This window comes from Herpailurus yagouaroundi, unplaced genomic scaffold (assembly GCF_014898765.1).
Source record: "Herpailurus yagouaroundi ecotype Mexico unplaced genomic scaffold, PumYag 28, whole genome shotgun sequence".
Classification (NCBI taxonomy): domain Eukaryota; kingdom Metazoa; phylum Chordata; class Mammalia; order Carnivora; family Felidae; genus Herpailurus; species Herpailurus yagouaroundi.
The window spans coordinates 108,433,376-108,456,115 of record NW_024412376.1 but is presented as its reverse complement, the minus strand read 5'-3'; the positions used below and the strand labels follow the sequence as shown (position 1 = coordinate 108,456,115).

At 42.1% G+C, this 22,740-nt stretch overlaps 2 protein-coding genes across 2 annotated transcripts; both read left to right on the top strand.

Annotated features, from left to right (window-relative positions):
* Positions 1 to 6,924: 6,924 nt before the first annotated feature.
* On the top strand, positions 6,925 to 8,965 carry LOC121034471 (platelet basic protein-like). The gene is made up of 4 exons (XM_040481261.1): positions 6,925 to 7,166; positions 7,505 to 7,640; positions 7,792 to 7,913; positions 8,137 to 8,965. Exons 1-3 carry the CDS (start codon positions 6,980 to 6,982, stop codon positions 7,892 to 7,894), a joined length of 426 nt encoding a protein of 141 aa, XP_040337195.1. The 5' UTR covers positions 6,925 to 6,979; the 3' UTR covers positions 7,895 to 7,913; positions 8,137 to 8,965.
* A 4,802-nt stretch (positions 8,966 to 13,767) lies between these two features.
* On the top strand, positions 13,768 to 14,758 carry LOC121030932 (platelet factor 4-like). Its single transcript, XM_040475946.1, has 3 exons — positions 13,768 to 13,985; positions 14,287 to 14,413; positions 14,533 to 14,758. The coding sequence occupies exons 1-3, from the start codon at positions 13,883 to 13,885 to the stop codon at positions 14,618 to 14,620; spliced, it is 318 nt and encodes a 105-aa protein (XP_040331880.1). The 5' UTR covers positions 13,768 to 13,882; the 3' UTR covers positions 14,621 to 14,758.
* The last annotated feature ends 7,982 nt before the right edge of the window (positions 14,759 to 22,740 follow it).

Sequence of the window (22,740 nt, the reverse complement as noted above, 5' to 3'; positions counted from 1 at the left end):
TGGCAGTTACTACTCACTAATAATAGCATTACCATTTATCTTACCACTAGCAAATTCAACGACTAATATATCTGGGGGAAATTAACCCAGTGTAAGTCTTCTAGAGATACATTTTCCTCACACAAACTCCTAAATACCACATTCACTCTACTGTGTATCTGAAACTCACTCTCAGTTATGAAAGCATTAGGACTTGAACAAGAGGCCAGCTAAAATATCTGTTACTGCCCCCCTCCAGACAATTTCCAATGTTTAATTAAGGCCCTTCATTTTACCACATTTTCCTGCTTGCCTCTGGGTGTGACACATTCACATAATCCTTCAATTCTTGAAGGTATGACAAGATCTATGATAAATCTGACTAGTGGCTTTGTTTTTCTATCATACTTGTAATTCTTGCATAAGGCAAATCACTGCGGGTAGCTTTCATATTGTATTTAACTTCAAAAGTCTTTCCTGGATGTTACAAATTAAGAAATTTACCAGACAGAATGAGTACCTGGGGATTTTGACTTGCCTCCCTGACTGAATCACGGAAGACCGAGAGAATGCACATGATTGTAATTTTGGCTGACCGTCCTGGTTTGCTTTTAGTCAGCAAAATTAATATTATATTCCCGAAAAGGATTGTTCATACTTCAAATATGTACAGTGAAATAATGACATAGGGAGACTTAGAGTTTACATGCAAAAGTTTCTTTCTATGAAGTCTAGAGTCCTATTTTGTAAATATTGAGAGATTGCAAGAACCCCTACCTCCTCTGCAAAAACCACATTCTTTTTTTCTTAATTTTTTTAAAACATTTATTTATTTTTGAGACAGAGAGAGAGCATGAACGGGAGGGGCAGAGAGAGAGGGAGTCACAGAATCTGAAACGGGCTCTAGGCTCTGAGGTGTCAGCACAGAGCCCAACGCGGGGCTTGAACTAATGGACCATGACCTGAGCCGAAGTTGGACGCTTAACCGACGGAGCCACCCTGTGCCCCCAAAACCACATTCTTAAAAGATGTGATTCCACTGCCACATAAATGTGGGATGATTGTTTCTGACCCACCTCTAGGCTGAACAAAGAGAAAAATCGCTAACTGGTTTCCAGCTGGAGAGGTCAGTAATTGTAATTCTTTACAGTTTGTGGTACAATACAAAGTCAGGGTAATTATGTTTCAAATCTGGTTTTGAGTACTTCCAGCTATTTGACCTTGGCAGTTTATTTAACATCTCCATCCCTCGGGTTTCTCATCTGTAAAATCAGTACAGTAATAATATCTGTCTCACAGGCACTAAGGGCTGATCCTGGAACAGAGTAGGCACTTGACAAATATTAGTTCCTATTCCCTAATTTAAAGCCAGAAAACTGAGAGCTCTGTAGTTTAAGTGCCATCATTTTGTTCAAATGTATCTGTATTCTTTCTATCTATGCATGGATCCTTAAGTTTTAGCGCAGGATTTGTTTCCACAAGTCATTTTTAAGAAGCTTCTGGGAACAATGTATTCATATTCTCTGTCTTTTTTTTCTGTCATTCATGTGTTAGTATTACCAACATATACGGCATATTTTTCCTCTTATAAATATTCATCCATCAATACCCATTTATTGATAATCTTGTTACAGAACAGACCCAGTACAGGATTCTTGAGATACGGAGATCACAAAAATGAGAAGCTTTCAGCCTAAGTTAAGGTCTTATGGCGGCCAATATACTGAATTCTCTCTGACAGAGCTTTACTGGAAAGCTGAATGATAAGGGACTAGATTTTTTTTTAAAAGAGAGAGAAAGGGCCTCTCGGGTGCGATTCCCCAGAATCAAACCCTGAGAGGACATTTGCGTGCAGGAAGTTTACTGAGGAGTGCTCTGAAGATTAACATCTGTCAGGAAGTAAAGAACCAGAGAGAAGGAGAGCTGCTGTTACAATAGAAGACCAGGCGGGGCGCCTGGGTGGCGCAGTCGGTTAAGCGTCCGACTTCAGCCAGGTCACGATCTCGCGGTCTGTGAGTTCGAGCCCCGCGTCAGGCTCTGGGCTGATGGCTCAGAGCCTGGAGCCTGTTTCCGATTCTGTGTCTCCCTCTCTCTCTCTGCCCCTCCCCCGTTCATGCTCTGTCTCTCTCTGTCCCCAAAATAAATAAACGTTGGAAAAAAAAAATTTAAAAAAAACAAAACAAACAAACAAAAAAAAACCAATAGAAGACCAGGCGATCCTATGAGAAGCTTTGGGGCTGGGGTAGCCTTCCAGAGTTACTCTGAATTGTGGCAAGGGAGCAGACCTCCAAACTCTCCCACTGACAGGTCATTAGATGTGGGCTACCTCTGGGGAGCGGGGACAACTTTGGGTGAGACATTTCCCTGGGGCCCTGGGCTGTGCCCAGAGAAGGTCTCAGTTGTGAGCTGACTGCAGCCACCATTTCCAGCAACTGGAGACAGCTGTGGGGCACCATCCAGAGGATCCTGAAAGGGAAGGAGTGTGGGCGGTGCATCCGGGTTTCAGGGACAGGGGAGGGGAGAAAAAAGGAGAAGAGAAGAGGGAAGGGTGGGGGAGGAAAGGGCAGAGAAGGGGAGAGGCCTGGAGGGGATGAGAGGAGATGGAAAAGATTGGGGGGAACAGAGGGGGCAAGGAGGAGAGGACAGTAGGGGAAGGAAGGGGGGAGAGTGGAGGGCCTTTGTCTTACCTTCTTTTACTTTTCTTCCTTCCTTCTTTTCCCTTCCCAGCTCTCCTTTCTCCTCCCTCCTTCTGAAAGAGAAGGAGGAGCAGGGGGATGAAGTTACCCCAGCAGCCGGCACAAGCCCCTTCCATGTGGGAGAGGCCATGTTGGACTTCTCAGCGTTTCCAGTTGTGCTCTGAGGACACCCACTTAAGTGAGGTCCAGGTACCACTCGTTAACATATGGAACCATCAGAAATAATATGTTGTCGTAAGCCACTAAATTTGGGCTTGACTCGTTACACGAGAGGGTCGTTATGCATTTGACGCTCAATGGCTAATATTAATTGGCATTAAATTAAAGTGAAAATTCCCAGCTCCTCGAACCTTTGCGGGGCTGCTGTCCAACAGCACCCAGGAAGACACTCCCCCTCAATTCTTCCGCCCTCCCTACTCCTTCCCTGACCCCACCCCACCCCAGGCTTCACCTCTGGGTGCCGAGTGCCAGAGTAACTAAGGTCTGGGTTCTTCTTGTCAACTGAGAATCATACAGAAAACATATTTGGTTTCAGCACATAGAGGAAATCTTTTATCCTCTAGTATTTCAATTGATTACTTAAGGTGCTTTGACAGCAAGACCCCAAATTGCATTATCCCCAAGATCTTCTGTACTAATTGCTTTTATGACTAATTTGCGAATGACAGCTTATTTCCTTCATACTTGGGAGATGTCAGTTCAAAATCTTTTATGTATGACAGTTAATCTATGCTTTATTTTAGTGGGTAATGCTCCTCCAATGTCTAGATATTTTCTTTCAAAAGAGCTAACAGGGGCGCCTGGATGGCGCAGTCGGTTAAGCGTCCGACTTCAGCCAGGTCACGATCTCACGGTCTGTGAGTTCGAGCCCCGCGTCAGGCTCTGGGCTGATGGCTCGGAGCCTGGAGCCTGTTTCCGATTCTGTGTCTCCTTCTCTCTCTGTCCCTCCCCCGTTCATGCTCTGTCTCTCTCTGTCCCCAAAATAAAAATAAACGTTGAAAAAAAAATTAAAAAAAAAAAAAAAGAGCTAACAGATAAGTTGAGTCTTTGAAATGTTGCTAGTTTCCTAAATGACTGGGACTCTGCTATTTATACAATGACTTAAAGGAAAAAGAGATAAAGTAACTTACTGCACCAGAAGAATTAAACTAATAAACAGCGTGACAATGTTGGATCCATAAAAAGGCTGCCCAGTTATTTTAAAACCCAAAAACTTTGACACTAACTTTCTAACATTTGTTTAAACATACTATTTTGTATAAGCTTCTTTTCATTGAATAACTGACTTCAAAGTATCTTTTATCCACTTAGTAAGCCAGTTTTTCAGAGTTTGTATTGTGTTTCTCTTCATGGAAACAAAAACAAAAACAAAAACAAAAAAAACCTACCAGGTGCAAATGACAGCAATACAGTTAGCACAGTTAGCAGTATAGTGGTAACGACATCACATTGGTATTGGTGACCCATTGCTTTGCACCAGTATTTGAGGTCTCACTGTAAAAAAAAAAAAAATTATGTGTATTTATTTTTGAAAGAGAGAGACAGAGACTGAGCATGAGCGAGGCAGGGGCAGAGAGAGCAGGAGACAGAATCCCAAGCAGGCTCCAGGCTCAGAGCTGTCAGCACAGAGCCCGACATGGGGCTTGAACCCACAAACCGCAAGGTCATGACCTGAGAGGAAGTTGGACACTTCACCGACTGAGCCGCCTCTGGGCACACTGAGGTCTCATTTTTAAAAAAAGAAATAGCACAATGACCAATTCACCCAATGAGGAGAACTTTTAAACATCTGGCACATACTAGATACTTAATATTTACTGAATCAGCAAAAGCTAGCAAAACATTATTTACCTCAAGTGCCAACTAATAGGCTTGTGAAATTTTAGTGACTCAAGAAATTTGTTAATGCTTCCTCATGAACCTTGCTGACATTGTATGTTTTGTGACAAATATGTTGATTAAGACAATGGCTTAATGATACTCTGCGACATGCCTACCGCTTTCCTGGTACTAAATGAACCAGGAAAGAAATTTGGATAGTGTGTGTATAGAGGGAAAAGTGTCCAGTGAAACTAATAAATGCAGCAAACAATATGTGTTGGGGCTGTGATGGATGGGGGAAAAAAAAGACACTATAATACTTAAAAAAAAAAACAAAAACACAACACTTTCTATCTTGTTCTGAAAATGCTTTTGAGCTTACATTTGAATAAAAGTATATCTGACCAGAGAATGAATAACATTTCAATCACAAAATGAGGAAAGACTATAAAGTCATCGCTCAGGAAGAACTAGAAAGGCGTTCACTCCTCTTACTCTGTTTCCTGCTGAGAATCTCTCTTTATTCACTCCACATCTCAGCTCTAAGAAGGATAGTCATTTTCAGCTTAACCTTTTTCTTGACTTTGCTTCTTAGACTATGAATTTCTGAGTTGGAAGAGGTGGAAAATCATTTTAATATGTTCTACTGCCAGACTGTAAGATACATGGGGAAAGCTAAAGGGGTGAGAAAGAGAAATACATTTACAAAACAGGGCAGATGAACTTAAGTAGGTGTCGTCTAACTTAAACAAGAGGGAGAATTGGCTTTAAAGTTGAAAGAAAAAACAATTGGAAACAATAATTGACTGTATTCATTCTTTTGATAGAAAATGTAATTTTGTACATTTGAATATTTTGAGTTTCTTCCAAAATGTTAAAGGTATAAAACATAAGCAAATAATGAGAAGTTTAAATAATATTGTGTAAGATTTGTACATAGTTGTAATAGGAAGACAGCTTGTGGCTAGAACCTTGTCCGTTATTCCCAGGCTTCCAAATCACCTCTTTATACTATAGGTACTTGGGACCAGATGGAGTTTGGTCTGAGGATTGTGTCTGATTAAAAACTTTCCTTCATACGATACTCATTGATCTACTCACCAACACTGTTTAAGACCCACTGTGTAATGTATTATCCTACACACCAAAAAATCCCTAAAGCATTCAAAGAAACCTAGGACATGCCTCTACCTTCAAAAGTGTATTGAGGAAGCAAGTCTCATAGAAGAAAGCGAGATCCAGACAATAACACACACAAGCCAGCCTGTGATGTGCAGGTGCTTTCTCTATATCACCTAGGGTTTGAGATCAAGACTCATGATTGCGCTCTGAGAATTGAGGAACAGAGATTTTGTTGCAGTTTGTAACACTGCAAACCTGGAAACACCCTCAAGGTCACCAATAAGACAGAAGTTGGTTGAGGATTGCCCGTGCCATACAATGTCACGCAGCCATTCAAAAGGATGGGGAAAGATGACCTTGGGGTAGCATGAAAGGATGCTGAAGGCGTATTTTTGAAGGGCAAAAGCAAACCATCTAATGATCCCATTTATATTAAGAAATCTATGTCTACCTCTATCGATATATGTGTTTCTCTACGAGTGACGTGTGTGTCTGTCTATATACACATATGTGTGTATATAAATGTAGACAGAACAGAAAACTAATATCAAACTGTTATCTAAGGTTTCCACTGGAGAGTGACGATATAGAATAATGATGAAGAGAAATTTACATGTTTTATTCCATATACATCTGCAGTGTATGAACCTTTCATGATGAATTATATTACCTACTTCCCTGAAATATTAAACATAAAAGAAAAAGGAAATATGCTGGGTGTTGCTTTTTAGAGTAGACTCAACAAGCAGTTTATTTTACAACACGAGGGAGGAGGCGCTTTTCTTCTAGTTTCTGGATGGCATTAGAAAAAAATAATACATTCTGAAAACAGAAAGCAACCCACAAACTAATATGCAAAGTGGGCCTTTGGCGGTAATTGGCTCCTACTTTATGCACATACTACAAACAAATCCTAACATTTATCAACAACCGAGTTAGGAACATCTGCTTTCTTTGGCACCTGGAAAGGGCCATGTATGTATGCTCTCAGATAGTCATAAAGTGTCTGTTAAGCCTAGAAATTGCCTTACAGGAAAAGCAGAGTGTTATCATGTAGATACACAAAGAAAATTTGTGTAAGACTTCAGTTTAGTTCTTACCTCCCTACGTGGAAGGTTATATTCGTGTAAAGGATATGGGTACTAAGAATGGGGGAAGGGGGGTGCGGAGAGCACAGTGTGAAGGGAAGTAGCAATAAAATTGAGCAGGAACCCCGACCTGCCTGGTGTTTATCTGGGTTGAGCACAACTTGCCCATCCTCCCGCATGTATTTCCACACACCATCCCTTCTTCCCTATCTTTTTTCTCCCTGCTGGCCTCGAGGGGCTTGTATAAAAGGCATCGGGAGAGCATGAGACACCATGACCGCAGACTTGGAGGCAGCAATTCGCCCTCGCACCGAGGCCTCCAGGACCGACTCCAGCTTAGTCGTCTCCACCATGGGCCCCAGTCCTACCTCCTCCTGCTCCAGCACCAGCCGGCTTCCGGTCCTACAGGGCTTGCTGCTGCTGTCGCTGTTCCTGAGCACGCTGGTTGGCTCTGGGTTAAGTAAGAGAAACTGCGGGAGCGCTGAGAGTGGAGTCCCTGCCTCTCTGCAGCTGTGGCTACTTCTGCTGCAGCAGGGCCTGGGGGAAAGTCTACAGGGTCGCTCCTGGGGCTGGAGAGGCCGTTACACCAGTACCTCCGGGAGGAGAGGGTATGCTTAGTGGGCACTTCACGTGTGCAAAGCATTCTGCCAGGGTACTTTACTAAAGATTGGACGGTCATAGACGCAGCGACTTTAGGAGAGCGGCACAGTTAACAAATAAGGGGCTAAGGAAACAAGCCACTAGATAAGATCTCCGCAAGAATTGGGACCACTAACAGAGTCACGCTTTCTACCCTAGCTAAACGTGCAGACGTGGAGCCGTTCGTTGAACTTCGCTGCCTGTGTATGAAAACTGTCTCTGGCATTCACCCAAGTAACATCCAGAATTTGGAGGTGCTCAGGGCAGGACCCCACTGTGCCAACGTCGAAGTGATGTAAGTCCCTGTTTTTGTACCATTGCCTCATTGGGCATTAGGGAAACTCTCTGCTTCTGTCCCCACCGACGCAGTTTAATCCACCAGCCCGGTGAATGCCTTCTGAGGGTCAGGCCAGGGCACTCACAGATCATTCCATTCCCTCTTGCAGAGCCACGCTGAAGAACGGGAACAAAGTCTGCCTGGACCCAGAAGCTCCCAAAATCAAGAAAATAGTCCAGAAAATTTTGGAAAGTAGTGGGTCAATGGCTTAATCTGTTCGCTTTGTGTCAAATCTTTTTTTTTTTCAATGTTTTTATTTATTTTTGGGACAGAGAGAGACAGAGCATGAACGGGGGAGGGGCAGAGAGAGAGGGAGATACAGAATCGGAAACAGGCTCCAGGCTCCGAGCCATCAGCCCAGAGCCTGACGCGGGGCTCGAACTCACGGACCGCGAGATCGTGACCTGGCTGAAGTCGGACGCTTAACCGACTGCGCCACCCAGGCTCCCCTCAAATCTTTCTATCTCCCAAGAAGAGTAGGAGTTTGAAGGTTCGACTTCCTGGAGTTCTTATTTATCCAAAATACCTACTCATATTGTATTGAACTTTGGATATGTGTTCAATTCTGCCTCGAAAAGTCGCATGACATTCTGAGAAGGCTGGTTCATAGATGACAGAGAGAAGGTAACAGTAAGCAAACTTACTGCCAAAATATAATATATGGTTTGTTCCCTAACTCCTGGCCAAATATGGCACTATGCTTTGCATTCCTTTATTTAAAATTTTCTTTCCAAATACTCATATGCATGTTAACCTCTCTTGCTCTACTTGAGTGTGAGACTAGCTATACTCATGATGATTGATAGATTCCATAATGGCCATTGTTATTAGGAATCACACAGAGCCCAGAATAGAGCACTTGCTCGATAAATGTTTGTTGATTTATTTAGGGACTTAATAGAGTTTTTCGCTGTCTTTGTCTTAGGATACTTTGCCTCCCAGCATTTTTGAAAGGTTTTTCTAGTGTTTATTTCAGCCTCAAACCCTAAAAAATAATAAAGTTGTAGAATGTGAGTCTTGTAAGCTGTGGTTACTTACTTTAAAGTGAATACATTTAATACTATAGAATAAAAAAATATATGATGAACAGCATTAACATTCTCTCTATTAAAAACACTCCAGTATTTTCAATAATAATCCTAATAATAACATAGGTTCTCTATGGTGTTAAATGTTTTAACCTGGAATGTTCGTATATATTTGCATTCACATCCTGTCTGCTTACAATTTTTGTGGTGGAATCAACCTTGCGAATATGAAAATTAAAAATTCACACGTTGGCAGACTTCTAATCATTGTTTTATAAGAAACAGAGCTTTCATTTTTTTTTTTTTTTTACATTTTTTTTTATTTGAATATAGCTGATGGCCAAAGTTGCATTCATTTCGGCAGAGTGGCTGACCATCTCTCTCCCTTGTGCTGTGTGCTCCCCAAGTGCTGCTACCCCCCTGACACCGTACAACATCATTACAACACCATCGACTACATTCCCCACACTGTGCTTTTTATCCCCGTGGCCTAGTCATTCCATAACTGGAAGCCTGGACTTCCTATTCCCCTTCACCCATTTTGCCCATTCTCTCCCCGCTCCCTCTGGTTCTTTCTTTCTTTCTTTCTTTCTTTCTTTCTTTCTTTCTTTCATTTATTTTTGAGACAGAGACAGAGCATGAACAGGAGAATCTGAAACGGGCTCCAGGCTCTGAGCTGTCAGCACAGAGCCCGACGTGGGGCTCGAACTCACAGACCGTGAGATCATGACCTGAGCCGAAGTCAGACGCTTAACTGACTGAGCCACCCAGGCGCCCCTGGTCATTTATTTCTTAATCCCTAAAATTTATACCCACACTATCCTCACAGAAGTATTAACATGAAATCAAAACTTGTTGTTGCTTTGCAGTCATATATTATTAATTTTAACAGAACTGTTGAGGAAAAAGCCTTACTAACCCCTCCCCCTTTTTTTTACACTTCATTTATTTCTCAATACAGCACACAAAATCACTAGTTGATGATCTGTGTCAATTTTAGATTTTTTAATTTATTATTATTATTTAAAATTTTTTTTTAAACATTTATTCATTTCTGAGAGAGAGAGAGAGAGAGAGAGCACGAGTGGGGTAGGGGCATAAAGAGAGGAAGACACAGAATCTGAAGCAGGATCCAGGCTCTTAGCTGTCAGCATAGAGCCTGATGCAGGGCTCAAACTCACGAGTTGTGAGAATATGACCTGAGCTAAATTTGGACGCTTAACCGACTGAGCCACCCAGGCACCTCCATTATTATTATTTTTTAAGTTTATTTGTTTATTTTTGAGAGAGAGCAAAAAATAGCATGTACGCGCAAGCAGGAGAGGGGCAGAGAGAGAGGGAGAGAGAGAATCCCAAGCAGTCTCCATGCTATCAGCACAGACAGAGTCCGATGCGGGGTTCAATCTCCTCAACTGTGAGATCATGACCTGAGCTGAAATCAAGAGTCGGACGCTTAACCTACTGAGCCACCCACATGCCACTGATGTGTGTCATTCTTAATTTATTATAATAGTGAAAATTTTTGGATAAATTTTAATATGCCTGGCATACTAAGTGTTTTGTATGGATGAATTAAATGATTCTCACAAGATAGATATGATCTGGTTAAGAGTTCATCCTCTGTAAAGAGAATAATTGGGTGAATTAGCTCTACCCCTTACTAGCTGTGTAACTTTGGACAGGTTGCATAACCACTCTGTGCCTTAGTTTCTTCATCTCTAAAATGGGATAATAATATTGCCTGTCTGACAATCGCTGTGAAAATTAAGAGTTAATAGATTCAAAGGGCTAGAAGCCCCACAAGAACCCCTATATAAATGTTAGCTATTATTTTATTTGTTGTACTATTAGCATTCCCAGTGTTCTACAGAAGAATACTGAAATTCAAAGAGATTAGGAAATTTGCCGCAAGATCAGATAAATAAGTAGGTGACAGAGTGAGTAATTGAAGCTCTGCTCTTAACCACCACACCACGTTCCCCGATTCTTCTTTCTCTAATGAAGAGATTATATTCTATATCGCGATGTTATTGGCACACAAAAATAGGACCTGATCGCAAGCAGCATACTTTGATGGTTGAAGGAGAAACAAGTTCACCAACCCCAATCTGTAAATGGACTTTGGGGGAACACTCACGTATTAAGCATTTAGTTCACAAATTTTGTATATTAAGATCTACTTTTATTATCTCCTCATCAGTATAGGCTCAGTGCCTTAAAATGTTTCGTCTACAAAATAAATGCATTTATTAAATGATAGTTAATATATATACACATATATATATATAAGCATATAATAAAGCAGTAAGTGGGGATTGCAATCATTTTCATTAGTTTTTCTCCAATAATTCACAAGAGCTCAGACATTTCATTCATTTCTCTAGTGGTTTCCTCCTGCTACCAACAGGGTCAGCTCCTGAAACATGACACGGGTTTTTTCCACTATGCGATACCTCCTAAGATGCACACGTCTTTCATTTTTGTGTGCATTAAACTATTTCATGTAATGCAGAGAAAGAATCACTTAATGACATTTACTACTTCCTGTAAACATTGACATCTGGGGGTAAGGTTGTAAAATCCGGTATGCCACCCATTCATATCTCAAACCATCTCTTCTATCCATCCCCTCTGCCACTAACCCTATTTGGGATCTCAAGTTTTAGTGCAATACACTTGTGTAAGTTACAGCACCTTCTGGATCATCCATTTGCATTGGATGCTGGATGTTCAACATATGTAAGTCCCAGAGAATTGTCCTTGAAGAGATCACTGTCTGGTCGGAGGGGCTGACAGGTTGACAAATAATCACAACCTGATGGGACACCTGCAGATATAGAGGTCTGCTCTAACTGTGTGAAGAAACTGACAGAGGAGCAAGCCAAAGCCTCAGCATCATCATTTTCAACATTATCTTCATGAATATAGTACTTTATACTGAGTCCTTACCCATGTTCTAGAACAGTGATATACATTATGACCGCTCACCTCATACAGCTTTGCATGTGGGGAGATAAAACATTAAAAAAAATTTTTTAATGTTTATTTTTGAGAGAGAGAGAGAGAGACGGAGTGCGAGCGGGGGAGGGACAGAGAGGGAAGGAGACACAGAATCTGAGACACAGCACCCGACTTGGGGCTTGAACCCACAAACCATGAGATCATGACTTGAGCTGAAGTTGGACACTTAACCGACTGAGCCACCCAGGCGCCCCAGAAAACATTTTAAACACTTTCAAACACCCCCCCCCCCACACACACACACACACTCGCGCACATGCATATGTATCTGCATGTATAATATCTGTATCAGTGAGAGATCGCAAATGCAGGGATGCTACAAGACACAACAGGGAACACAATTAGCTGTAGTTGTCAGGAAAGGCCTCGCTGAGGAAGTGATGTTAGGTAGACACCAGAAATTCAAATGGGACTTAGCCGAAAGGCAAGTGGTGGGATACTAAGAGAAAGAACATTGTAGGTGGAGGAGGGACATTGCATAGCCCTGCAGAAGCCTGGTCCTCCTGAGCATTCAAAGTCAGCTAGTTTCCTGCCGTGGGCAACTGATGCCCTTCACCACTGTTAATCAGTGCGACAGAAAACCTCTGGCTTTGAGATGAGGACATACTTTGCCCTATTTAAGAGCCCAAGTAAAGGCACCTGGATGGCTCAGTCAGTTAAGCACCTGACTCTTGATTTCGATTCAGGTCATGATCTCACAGTTCATGAGTTTGAGCCCTAAATCAGGCTCTGTGCTTACAGCACAGAGCCTGCTTGGGATTCCCTCTCTCTCTCTCTCTCTCTCTCTCTCTCTGTGTCCCTCCCCTGCTCTCTTTCTCTTCTCTCTCTCTCTAAAAAAAAATAAACAAAAAAAAAAAATAAAAAAAAAAAAGCCCAAGTCATCCTTTTATCAGGGAAGGGAAGATGGTCCATATCGATCTCTTGACCTTTACTTTGTGGATTTTGTTACCTAGCCTCCACCCCTCTTCCACATCTTTCTACACTTCACTCCCAGAAGCTCTGTGCCCTCCTTAGAACATCACTGATCCAGCCACAGTGCAGCCTGACTTAAACTGGCACTTGTCCAGGTCACAGCAGGCTCTGGGAAATGTGGCCTGGAAACTCTCCTGCTTGACCTCATTTCTGGGCCAAGCCCAACACAGTAACATGTGGGCACCAAGTTTTTACAGAATGAATGCATTCCAATATTACTTTCATAATTTTTCTCAGGGTAAGAGGATAGACCAGGGTAACAGACTTTGCTTCCTAGAGGGTGGCTGGTAGGGCAGGGTAGATCCTGTTCAAGAGACCGAGGAAACTTCACATTCGGGTGAAATTCAGAGCTGAGTCATCCCAAAGACCAATTCAACTTTTTACGAGCAAGAAAACAATTACGAAGACACACCTTTAACACACACAGCCACAAAGCTCAACTCCGTGGTAATCAGGACACGCTGGCAGAAATAAGCAGTTCTTGAAAAGGCAGTTTGTGGGGCGCCTGGGTGGCGCAGTCGGTTAAGCGTCCGACTTCAGCCAGGTCACGATCTCGCGGTCCGTGAGTTCGAGCCCCGCATCGGGCTCTGGGCTGATGGCTCAGAGCCTGGAGCCTGTTTCCGATTCTGTGTCTCCCTCTCTCTCTGCCCCTCCCCCATTCATGCTCTGTCTCTCTCTGTCCCAAAAATAAATAAACCTTGGAAAAAAAAAATTAAAAAAAAAAAAAAAGAAAGAAAAGGCAGTTTGTTGCCAGTTGGGAAAGAAACAGAAACTGTCTAGGGTCTGAAGGCACCACCTGTATAAATGGCAACATAGTGATCACAGAGAACTCTACAATAACACGTAACAAAGCCAACAGACAGGTTCAAATACTGGCTCTAACTGCACCCATGTGCAGGTACATGAATTTAGATTGAGGGTGTTGCTCCTGCTCCCAGCTCCCAGGGACCCCAGTATTCTTCTTCTTCTTTTTTTTCCTCCTAATCTTGGCTGGCCAGATCTGGCCTAACCCTTCCCAGAAGTGTCTCCACTTCCCCCACCATCCGCCCCAGTTTTCCGGACAGGACAGGGCTGACAGTGGGGATAAAACCGGCCTGGAGAGTCTTAGGAGCCACTGGCCTGCAAAGCCTCGGCCCCAACTGCCCTTGCACTCTCGGCTCCTGCTGGCACCTGCTGGACATGAGGCTTCGAGTGGGTGCCCGCGCCCCCAGGCCCCTGCCCAGCTCGGGGCTCCTGCTCCTGGGACTGCTGCTCTTGCCAGCTGTGGTCGCCCTCCCCAGAGGTAAGAGCTAAAGTAAGGCATGGAGGGGACGGGGGCGGACGACAGGCAGTCGGGGAACCCCCAGGGCTGGGGTGGAATTTTTATAATCTTCTGAGCTCTGCCTAGGTGTGCGGGCGCTGTGCCATGAGCTGCCCGGTGCACTTTACCGTCTTGTCAGTAACACTTCTCTCTGAGGGAGGTATGATTTATGGGTGAGGAAATGAAAGCCAAACGCAATGAAAAAAGATCCCTAAGGTAAGTTCGAAGGTTCACTGACTCACCGCTCTGTCCTCCACCGCCTCCCCGCCCCCCCAACCCTCAGGGTACCCAGAAGGAGATGAGCACCTGCGCTGCGTGTGCGTGAAGACCACCTCCGAAGTCCGTCCCAAGCATATCCGCAGCCTGGAGGTGATGGGTGCGACAGTCCACTGCCCCGTTCCCCAGATGATGTGAGTCCCATGCACTGGCTTCGGGGCCCTACCCTCTGCCTCCTTTGCCTTAGCCTGTGTTCCTCCACACGCCGCTTCACTACGCGTCTAACCCTACGTTCAAATCTTTTCTCTGGCAGAGCTTCTCTGAAGAATGGTAGGAAAATATGCCTGGACCCGAACGCCCCCCTGTATAAGAAAATACTCCGGAAGCTTTTGGAGAGCTAGCTACCAGCTGCCTCACTCTGTACAGTTGCAATGCAGCATGTTTTCTGTTTTATTCATTTTCAAGCTAATGGTGGAAAAATCTCCCGATGTTTTTTCTTTTTATTGCCCCCCAAGTTCTAAATAAATAAAATAAATCGACGTGTGGTGTATTTCTTAATAGAGCAAAGAAATAGTGTTGACTCAATTTCATTTAAAAGAAAATCTCCAGAATTTTAAGCAAAAAATATATTTGAAGGGAAGTTGGGTTTAATAAGGACTGGTTCATTTAGTGTGACACGTTCACTGATATATATTTGCATATTTACGTGATATTACTTTATTTACATATTAATGTTATAATTAGCTTTGCCAGTAAGTATTAATCACACTGAAACGTCACAGGCTTTTTTAAATAAATAAATAATAAATAAATAAATAAATAAATAAGGCTCTGCTTTTATGCCCTTAAAATTTATACTCAACCAGGGTGCCTGGGTGGCTCAGTTGGTTGAGCGACCGACTTCGGCTCAGGTCATAATCAAACAGTTTGTGAGTTTGAGCTCCACATCAGGCTCTGTGCTGACAGCTCAGAGCCTGGAGCCTGTTTCGGATTCTGTGTCTCCCTCTCTCTCTGCCCCTCCCCTGTTCATGCTCTGTCTCTCTCTGTCTCAGAAATAAATACACACTAAAAAAAAATTGTAAAGATTTATATTCAACTTAAGTATTAGAAAAAATAATACAAATGAAACTAGGATTCTCTACTACTTAGTGGAAATATATTTATACTTTCCAGAGAATCACATTAAACTATTTCACTCTTTATTGGTCCTTTGATAATGTGGACATGTCACCAAGGCGAAATGTTAAAAATCGTTCTGATACCCACATAACTACCTTTAGTGAATCCCACATTTGTCAAACCTACAGAATTGGGTTTTGCTACACCCCATTAATATGCTGTGAATGTTCCTGTAAGCCTGCAAATGTCTTGAACAGATGTTCTCCTTGGTATTCTTATGTTCGGTAAAACTTTCTTTGCAGCCTACCACTGTTCCATGAATCCCTTGACATTGGAGAAATCACGAATGTATGTTAAACAGCTGTGGAAAATTGAGAGGTGCAAGATTGTACATGTTTCATGTTTCGGGAAGACACCACTATATCTTGGGGAGGAAGGAGGGTGCTTCCAGATAGGCGTGTTAGTTACCTATTGCTTCTGTACCAAAGTACCATGAGCACAATGGCTTAAACAATACACATTTATTATCTTACGGTCCTGGAAGTCAGAAGCCCAATTTGGGGCTCACAGGCTAAACTCAGGGTGTCCTCAGAGCTGCTTTCCTTCTACAGGCTCTAGGGCATAATCCGTTCCCTTGCCTTTCTTAGCTTCTAGAGGCCACCTGTAGTGCTGTGCTGGATGGTCTCTTCTTTCATCTCCAAACTACATCCCTCCAACCTCTGTTTTTGTTGTCACATTTCCTCTCTGACACTTCTTATACCCTGCTTGTCTCTCAAAACAAAACAAAACAAAACAAAACAAAACAAAACAAAACACCTGTGATTACATTGGGCCCATTCGGATAGTCCAGGATAATCTCCTCTCAAGACCCTTAACACATCTGCAAACTCTTTTTTTTTTTTTTCCATATAAGGTAACATTTTCACACATTCCAGGAATTAAGGCATGGAAATCTCTGGGAAAGAATAGTGCTGTTCAGCCAACCATTCATGGGCAAGGAGTAGAATCTAGGGGAGGCAGGAGAAAACTACAGACCTTTGCTTGTGACTTAATGTCATTTCAACCTAATGCAACAATATGTAGAGGTAGGATTGGACGGCTAACAGAAAAAGGAGACTGGTACAATTCATTCTCCTTGGGTGTGGGGAGGGCCTCTGAGATGACAAACTACTTAAGTAAACTCTATGTATAGAGGCTTTCGAAGTTTCAGAGTGTCATCCAAATTTCCGCACCCCCTTCTCGTGTTATGTACTATTATTCCCACTGCAGAATTGAGGTAAGTCTCGGAAATGTAAGAAATGTCCCAAAGCCACAGCTTGTTAGAGGCTGAGCAGATGCTTCTGACGCCCAAATCCCTCTACGCTGCCAGTCACACAGGCCATTGACCTCTTAGCTACGTCTCTCTGGAGGGACTGTCCACGCGTAGCGCTTGGAGGTGGAGTAGGAATTTGCTGGAGGCAAAGGGAAGAACGGAACTGCCACAAGATGAAAAATAAGTAGAAAGACGTAAGACCATTAACTCCTCAGCACGACCGGAGGGCAGTCTATGATTCTGCAGAGCCGAGGTGTCTATGGGGAACGAACGATGGTCTTCCAACTAGTTTTCACCCATCTGGTGTTTTTACCTTCAGCCCAACTCACTCAAGCCACCTGGATTAGCTTTCCAAAATACAGATACTTTTTTGCATAAAACCTTCAAGGTGTAAAGCCTCAGCCTGGCACCCAATGCTTTGCCAGAGCTTTGCCTGAGTTTCCTCATCTGTGGAGTGAGAATAGTATGAGTGTCTACTTCATAGATGACCGTGGGGATCAAACAGATGATGTGGGCAAAGCACCCAATGCAGTTCCTCCTGCTAAGGCTGTACTTAAAAATTAGCAACTATAGGGGCGCCTGGGTGGCTCAGTCGGTTGAGCGTCCGACTTCGGCTCAGGTCCAGATCTCGCAGTTGACGAGTTCAAGCCCTGCGATGGGCTCTGTGCTGACAGCTCAGAGCCTGGAGCCTGTTTCAGATTCTGTGTCTCCCTCTCTCTGCCCCTTCCCCACTCGTGCTCTGTCTCTCTCTGTCTCTCAAAAATGAATAAACATTTAAAAAAATTTAAAAACAAATTAGCAACTATATCAGGATGCCTGCATGGCTCAGTCAGTTGAGCGTCTGACTTCTGCTTAGGTCACGATCTGCGGTTTGTGAGTTCAAGCCCTGCATCGTCAGGCTCTCTGCTGTACGTGCAGAGTCCACTTTGTATCCTCTGTCGCCCTCTGTCTCTGCCCCTCCCCAACTCGCTTGCTCTCTCTCAAAAATAAATAAACATTAAAAAAAAAAAACAGCAACTATAATGATTATTGTTGCTCTGAATATAGCTTTCAGTGTACCTTCCCCATCAGTCCAGAGTGTAGACTGAGGCATTTAACAAACTGATTCTTGGTGGTAAGCAGCAAGATATCGTTGCAATATAAATCAAAGTTCCTTAAGTCAAATGAACTTTGAGAGAGAAAATACTGTAAATGGAGTATGGGAGGTAAGATCCTGTTTTTTGTTTTTTTTTTTTTTTTTTTTTTTGCTTCTTTTCCTTTTATGGGTTGCCTCCAACGGTGTACTTAGTTAGAGTCAGTAAGTGCGACTCAAAGGACTAAAACAAATTTTGCAAAGTCAACCCATGCAGAGGCCTTGCAAATCCTTCCTTCGAAATTGCCAGAGAACACTTTCAAGTGGCCGCCTTTATCAGCAATGGTGTTGGGAAAAAACTTTCCTATTCAAGCAGCAATTTGTTTGCTGTAGCTCCCGCTGTTGAAATATTTACGGAGTGATAAGGATTCAATGTACTCAAACTTTTTTTTTTTCCTGCAGAAAATATACAAACTATACACTTACTGCACAGTCATGGACCTTATCAACAAAACCAAACCAAAACCACCAAAAGATATTTTGCTCTTGAAAGTTGCTCTGCAGTTTTAAATGTATTGTTTTTTTTCCCTTTGAAGGCCTTTGTGGTAAGAAAAAAAAAAAACAAAAAAACCACCACAGTTTCCTTTTCAGTACATGGAGCACTGAGGGTTTAGTTGTTTTAAAAGATACATCCATATTTTTTCTTATTGTAAAAAACAATGAACACATGCTCGTTACGGATAACGTAGAAAACATAGTGGAAAGTATAAGGAAAAATTTTTAAACAACTGTAATTTTGCCACTCAAAACTACCCTGTTTTTTTTCCAAAATATTAGTTATTGGATATTGGTTGCAAGGTGAACTGCTAATTTTCAATAAATTCTCACTGCACACAATTATAAGGAAATGGGAAATACTTTATTGTTAGGGAGGGTTCCTATCTCAATTTTACATGGAAGAAACCAAGTCCTGGGGTAATAAAATAAATTTTTCCTTGGTCACAGAAAGGTGTCAAACTCAGGAGATTAAGCATTCACTTACATATTTATAAATATTGTGTGTGTGTGTGTGTATCCACTGTGTGTGTGTTTATGTATTTACACACATACACATACCCCTAACACAAGTTCACAATACAATACTTACATTTGCTTTGTACAATGTGTTTGATATTTCGTTTTCTATACTATCCTCCTTTATCCATTTTTGAGACATTTGGCGACAAGCTTGCGAAGTATTTCACAACCCATTAATGTATCATAACTTGTCGTTTTAAAACATTGTTGTAAAATGAATGAATGAATGAATGAATGAATGAATAAAATATTGCTCTAGTTCTTTGGTGAAAGACTCAAGTTTTACCATTTCGTGTTGGAGTCCACACGCTAATTAATGCTTCTCAAGATACTTGGAGAGGGATGGGAAGCTCAGGGCCAGCTGGAGAGTTAACTCTCCTTGCCTGTGGTCTGCTTTTGCTCTCATTCTCGAGGGCTGACCTGGGGCTGGTGTCTCTGGGAACCCCACGAGGATCAGATTTTGAGGGGAAGATGTAAGGCCAGAGAGGCAACTGTCTGGATTGTTGAGATTTTCTGTCTTTTTCAGCTTGGGGCTCTTCCTTATACTCACTCCCCATTGAGCGTCAGCCTTGCGCATCCTGGTTTGGTCCCTAATGTAAAATAAACTGAGAGCAGAAAATACCTTACTTCCTAGGGGGGCTGGGAAAAAGTAAACACATTCGGTAAATTTAATTGGTGGCTTGATACCTATTTCTCCTTTGCCTACAGTTCTTTTCCTTATCCTTGAAGTCGCTGGCTTTATTTGGCCCAGTGGGATTTTGTATAAGACAATCTTGACTACAGAGTTTTGACTCTGTGTGACCTGGGTCTCTCAGTTTTCTCATCTGAAAAACAAAGGCAGTAATATCCACCTCACAGGGAACTGGGAGAGGTAAGTGTCACTTACAAGGGGGAGCCATCAGGGGTCTGACTCAGAATTGGGATCTAATGAGTAAAAGTTACTCTTCCCTTTTTCTTGGAGTTTTGCTTTCAAAGCACATATCATTTCCAAGCAGTAGTGGCCACATCCTTGACCTTTACAAGGAACCATTAAGAACATGTCCAACAAGCCAGAACTTTCCCTGCACAGAACCACAACTCAAAGTTTGGGTGCAGATAACTAGAGCAGTCATCCCTTTCTGTGGTTTTGTGTTCCTTGGTTTCAATTACCCACTGTCACCCGTGGTCTGAAAACTGTGAAAGCAGGTGGTTCTCCTGACTTATGGGCAGAAGGCCAATAGTAGCCCAATGCTATATCACAATGCCTATGTCATTCACCTCACTTCATCTCATTATGCAGGTATTTTATCATCTCACATCATCACAAGAAGTAGGATGAATACAATGCAATATTTCGAGAGACCACATTCAGATAACTTTTCTTGCAATATATTGTTAGTGATTGTTCTATTTCATTATTGTTGTTAATCTCTTACTGTGCCAGATTTACAAGTTAAACTTTATCATAGTTATGTATGTATAGGAGAAAACGGCATCTATAGGGTTCAGTACCCACCATGGTTTCAGACAGCCACTGGGGGGCTTAGAACGTACCCCCTGTGGATAAACGGGGACGACTGTAGATTAGAAAAAAGTTTAACATGACAGGGGTACCAGGGTGGCTCTGTCGGTTAAGCGTCCAACTTCGGCTCAGGTCATGATCTCACGGCTCATGAGTTCGAGCCCCACGTTGGGCTCTGTGATGACAGCTCAGAGACTGGAGGCTGCTTCGGATTCTACGTCCCCATCTCTCTCTGTCCCTCCTCCACTTGTGTTCTGTGTGTGTCTCTCAAAAATAAGTAAATATTAAAAAAAATAAAAATAAATTAAAAAGTTTAACATGACAGATACAAGTTGTATTTTCCATTCATGGTAACAGCTAAAAGAAAATCAAATAACAAAACCACAATGCTTATCAACCAGCATATAAGATTCTAAAATTATAAAAGTATAAGATTATAAAACATTCAGGAGATTTGGTGAGCCTGGCGAAAGTGTTTACTTACTAAAGAAAACAAGGAGAAGAAAGGAACTTTGGCTGTAACCTTGTGAAATGTTTATCTCTTTGCTGAAGCAGACACGTGGGCATTAGGCTCTTATTAGCCAGTGTTGCCATAAGAGATAGTAAAACTTGAAAGCAGAGTTGGAGGAATCAGCTCTTATCAGCTGTGTGGGAGAATCAGTTTTCTTGTTGCAGTAATTCTAAGGATGAAGATGAGATCAGTGGGAAAAAAAGGCAATAAAGCAGTTTATCCATCTCACCAATAAAAAAATGATTAGACTCCATTGCAATTATTTATCTGCTCCTTCTTTTAGATCAGGGAATAAGGATCTTGCCGTCTCTTCATTCTCTCTTCCAGAAAAATGCCTAGCAGAGTAGATGCTAAAGAAATGTTGGTTTATATTTATTAACTACATGGAAACAGGAATGCAGTTAGTGCTATGACACAGAGGTGCAGTGGGGTGCTGGATAAGGCATCTTGCCAAGAGAAAGTGGGTTCAACATTAAAGACTCTGTTTTCCCACACCTGACTTTGTGAGGCTCAGAGATTTCGCCCAGTCATTCATAGACATTATAACACATTCATGCCATTTACCCTATTGATGATTTGCATGATTTTTAAAAAAATTTTAATGTCTATTTATTTTTGAGATAGACAGAGACAGAGCATGAGCAGGGCGGGGGCAGAGACAGGGAGACGCAGAATCTGAAGCAGGCTCCAGGCTCTGAGCTGTCAGCACAGAGCCCCACAGGGGGCTCGAACTCACGCTCAACCAACATGACCTGGGCCGAAGTCAGACGCTTAACTTACTGAGCCACCCAGGCGCCTTGGTATGATTTTTTAGTTAGAGCCACATCGATAGCTATCAGGAAATCTGCCCCCCTCATCTGTCCAACCTCGCCCTTCCATCACACAGAGATGCTATAAATCGTACTCATTACACATGATTTGACTGCAGATATTCACAGCCGATGTGTAACATACACATATTAAAGTACACACAACCAAGCCATCCTTTCTCCACTTCTACCATAATTCCCACCATATTTAACTGGATCTCATATTTCTTTAACATCCTCAACTACTTCGCGAGTGTCAATCAATGAACTAGCCCAGTCACACATCAGCCGAACGACCCCTTTGAAAGAACTATTATTCAGAATCCTCTGTCTCCCAGATTACCTGAGTATATGGACAGAGCCTAGAAGGAAAAGATAAAAACAAAATATTTCGGGCCAAAAAATGTTAGATAATGAATACTGGAATATTGTAGATAGTGAATATTGGAAAATACTGTGGACAGCATGCTCAATATCTAGTTTTTATGATGATTCATACATTTCCTAGTTGAAATCTGTATCTTTATGCCATGCGTGCAGTTTTGTTTTTTATGCTTTATACATTCATCTTTTGACTTCCTAAATTTTGTTTTCATAATACCATAATGTCATGATGGTGTTTTCATCTCCCAAACAAACTCCTGGTGTGATTATTTCTAAGAAAACTTTTTTCACTTCCTTATTCTTTTGCAATTTTGGCAATCCTGTATTTCTTCCTGTTACACTATATGATCATGATGTCATTCATTTACTGAGCACCGCTTCTGGAAAGTTCAGGAAACAATTTTAAGAAAACGGAGACAAAGAGCAATTTATAAAAACATTTTAAGAACCAATAAACCTCAAAAAACCTGGCAAAAACTAATGTATCAAATGGTTCTCAGTGTTTACTGAATGGTTTTAAGTATTTGTAGACCGATCATATCACCAGATGATCATGTCAGCAACAGAAAAATGAGTGATCTTACATTGCAGAAGAAAGCAGACAGGATAAATAAATTTATGTTAGAAACTGACTTCATCCAATGTCATATCTCCTACTATAACTATCACTGTGCCTAGCACACATAGATGGATTAAAAAAAAAAAACATGAGGTAAATAGCAATTATCCCTTCACT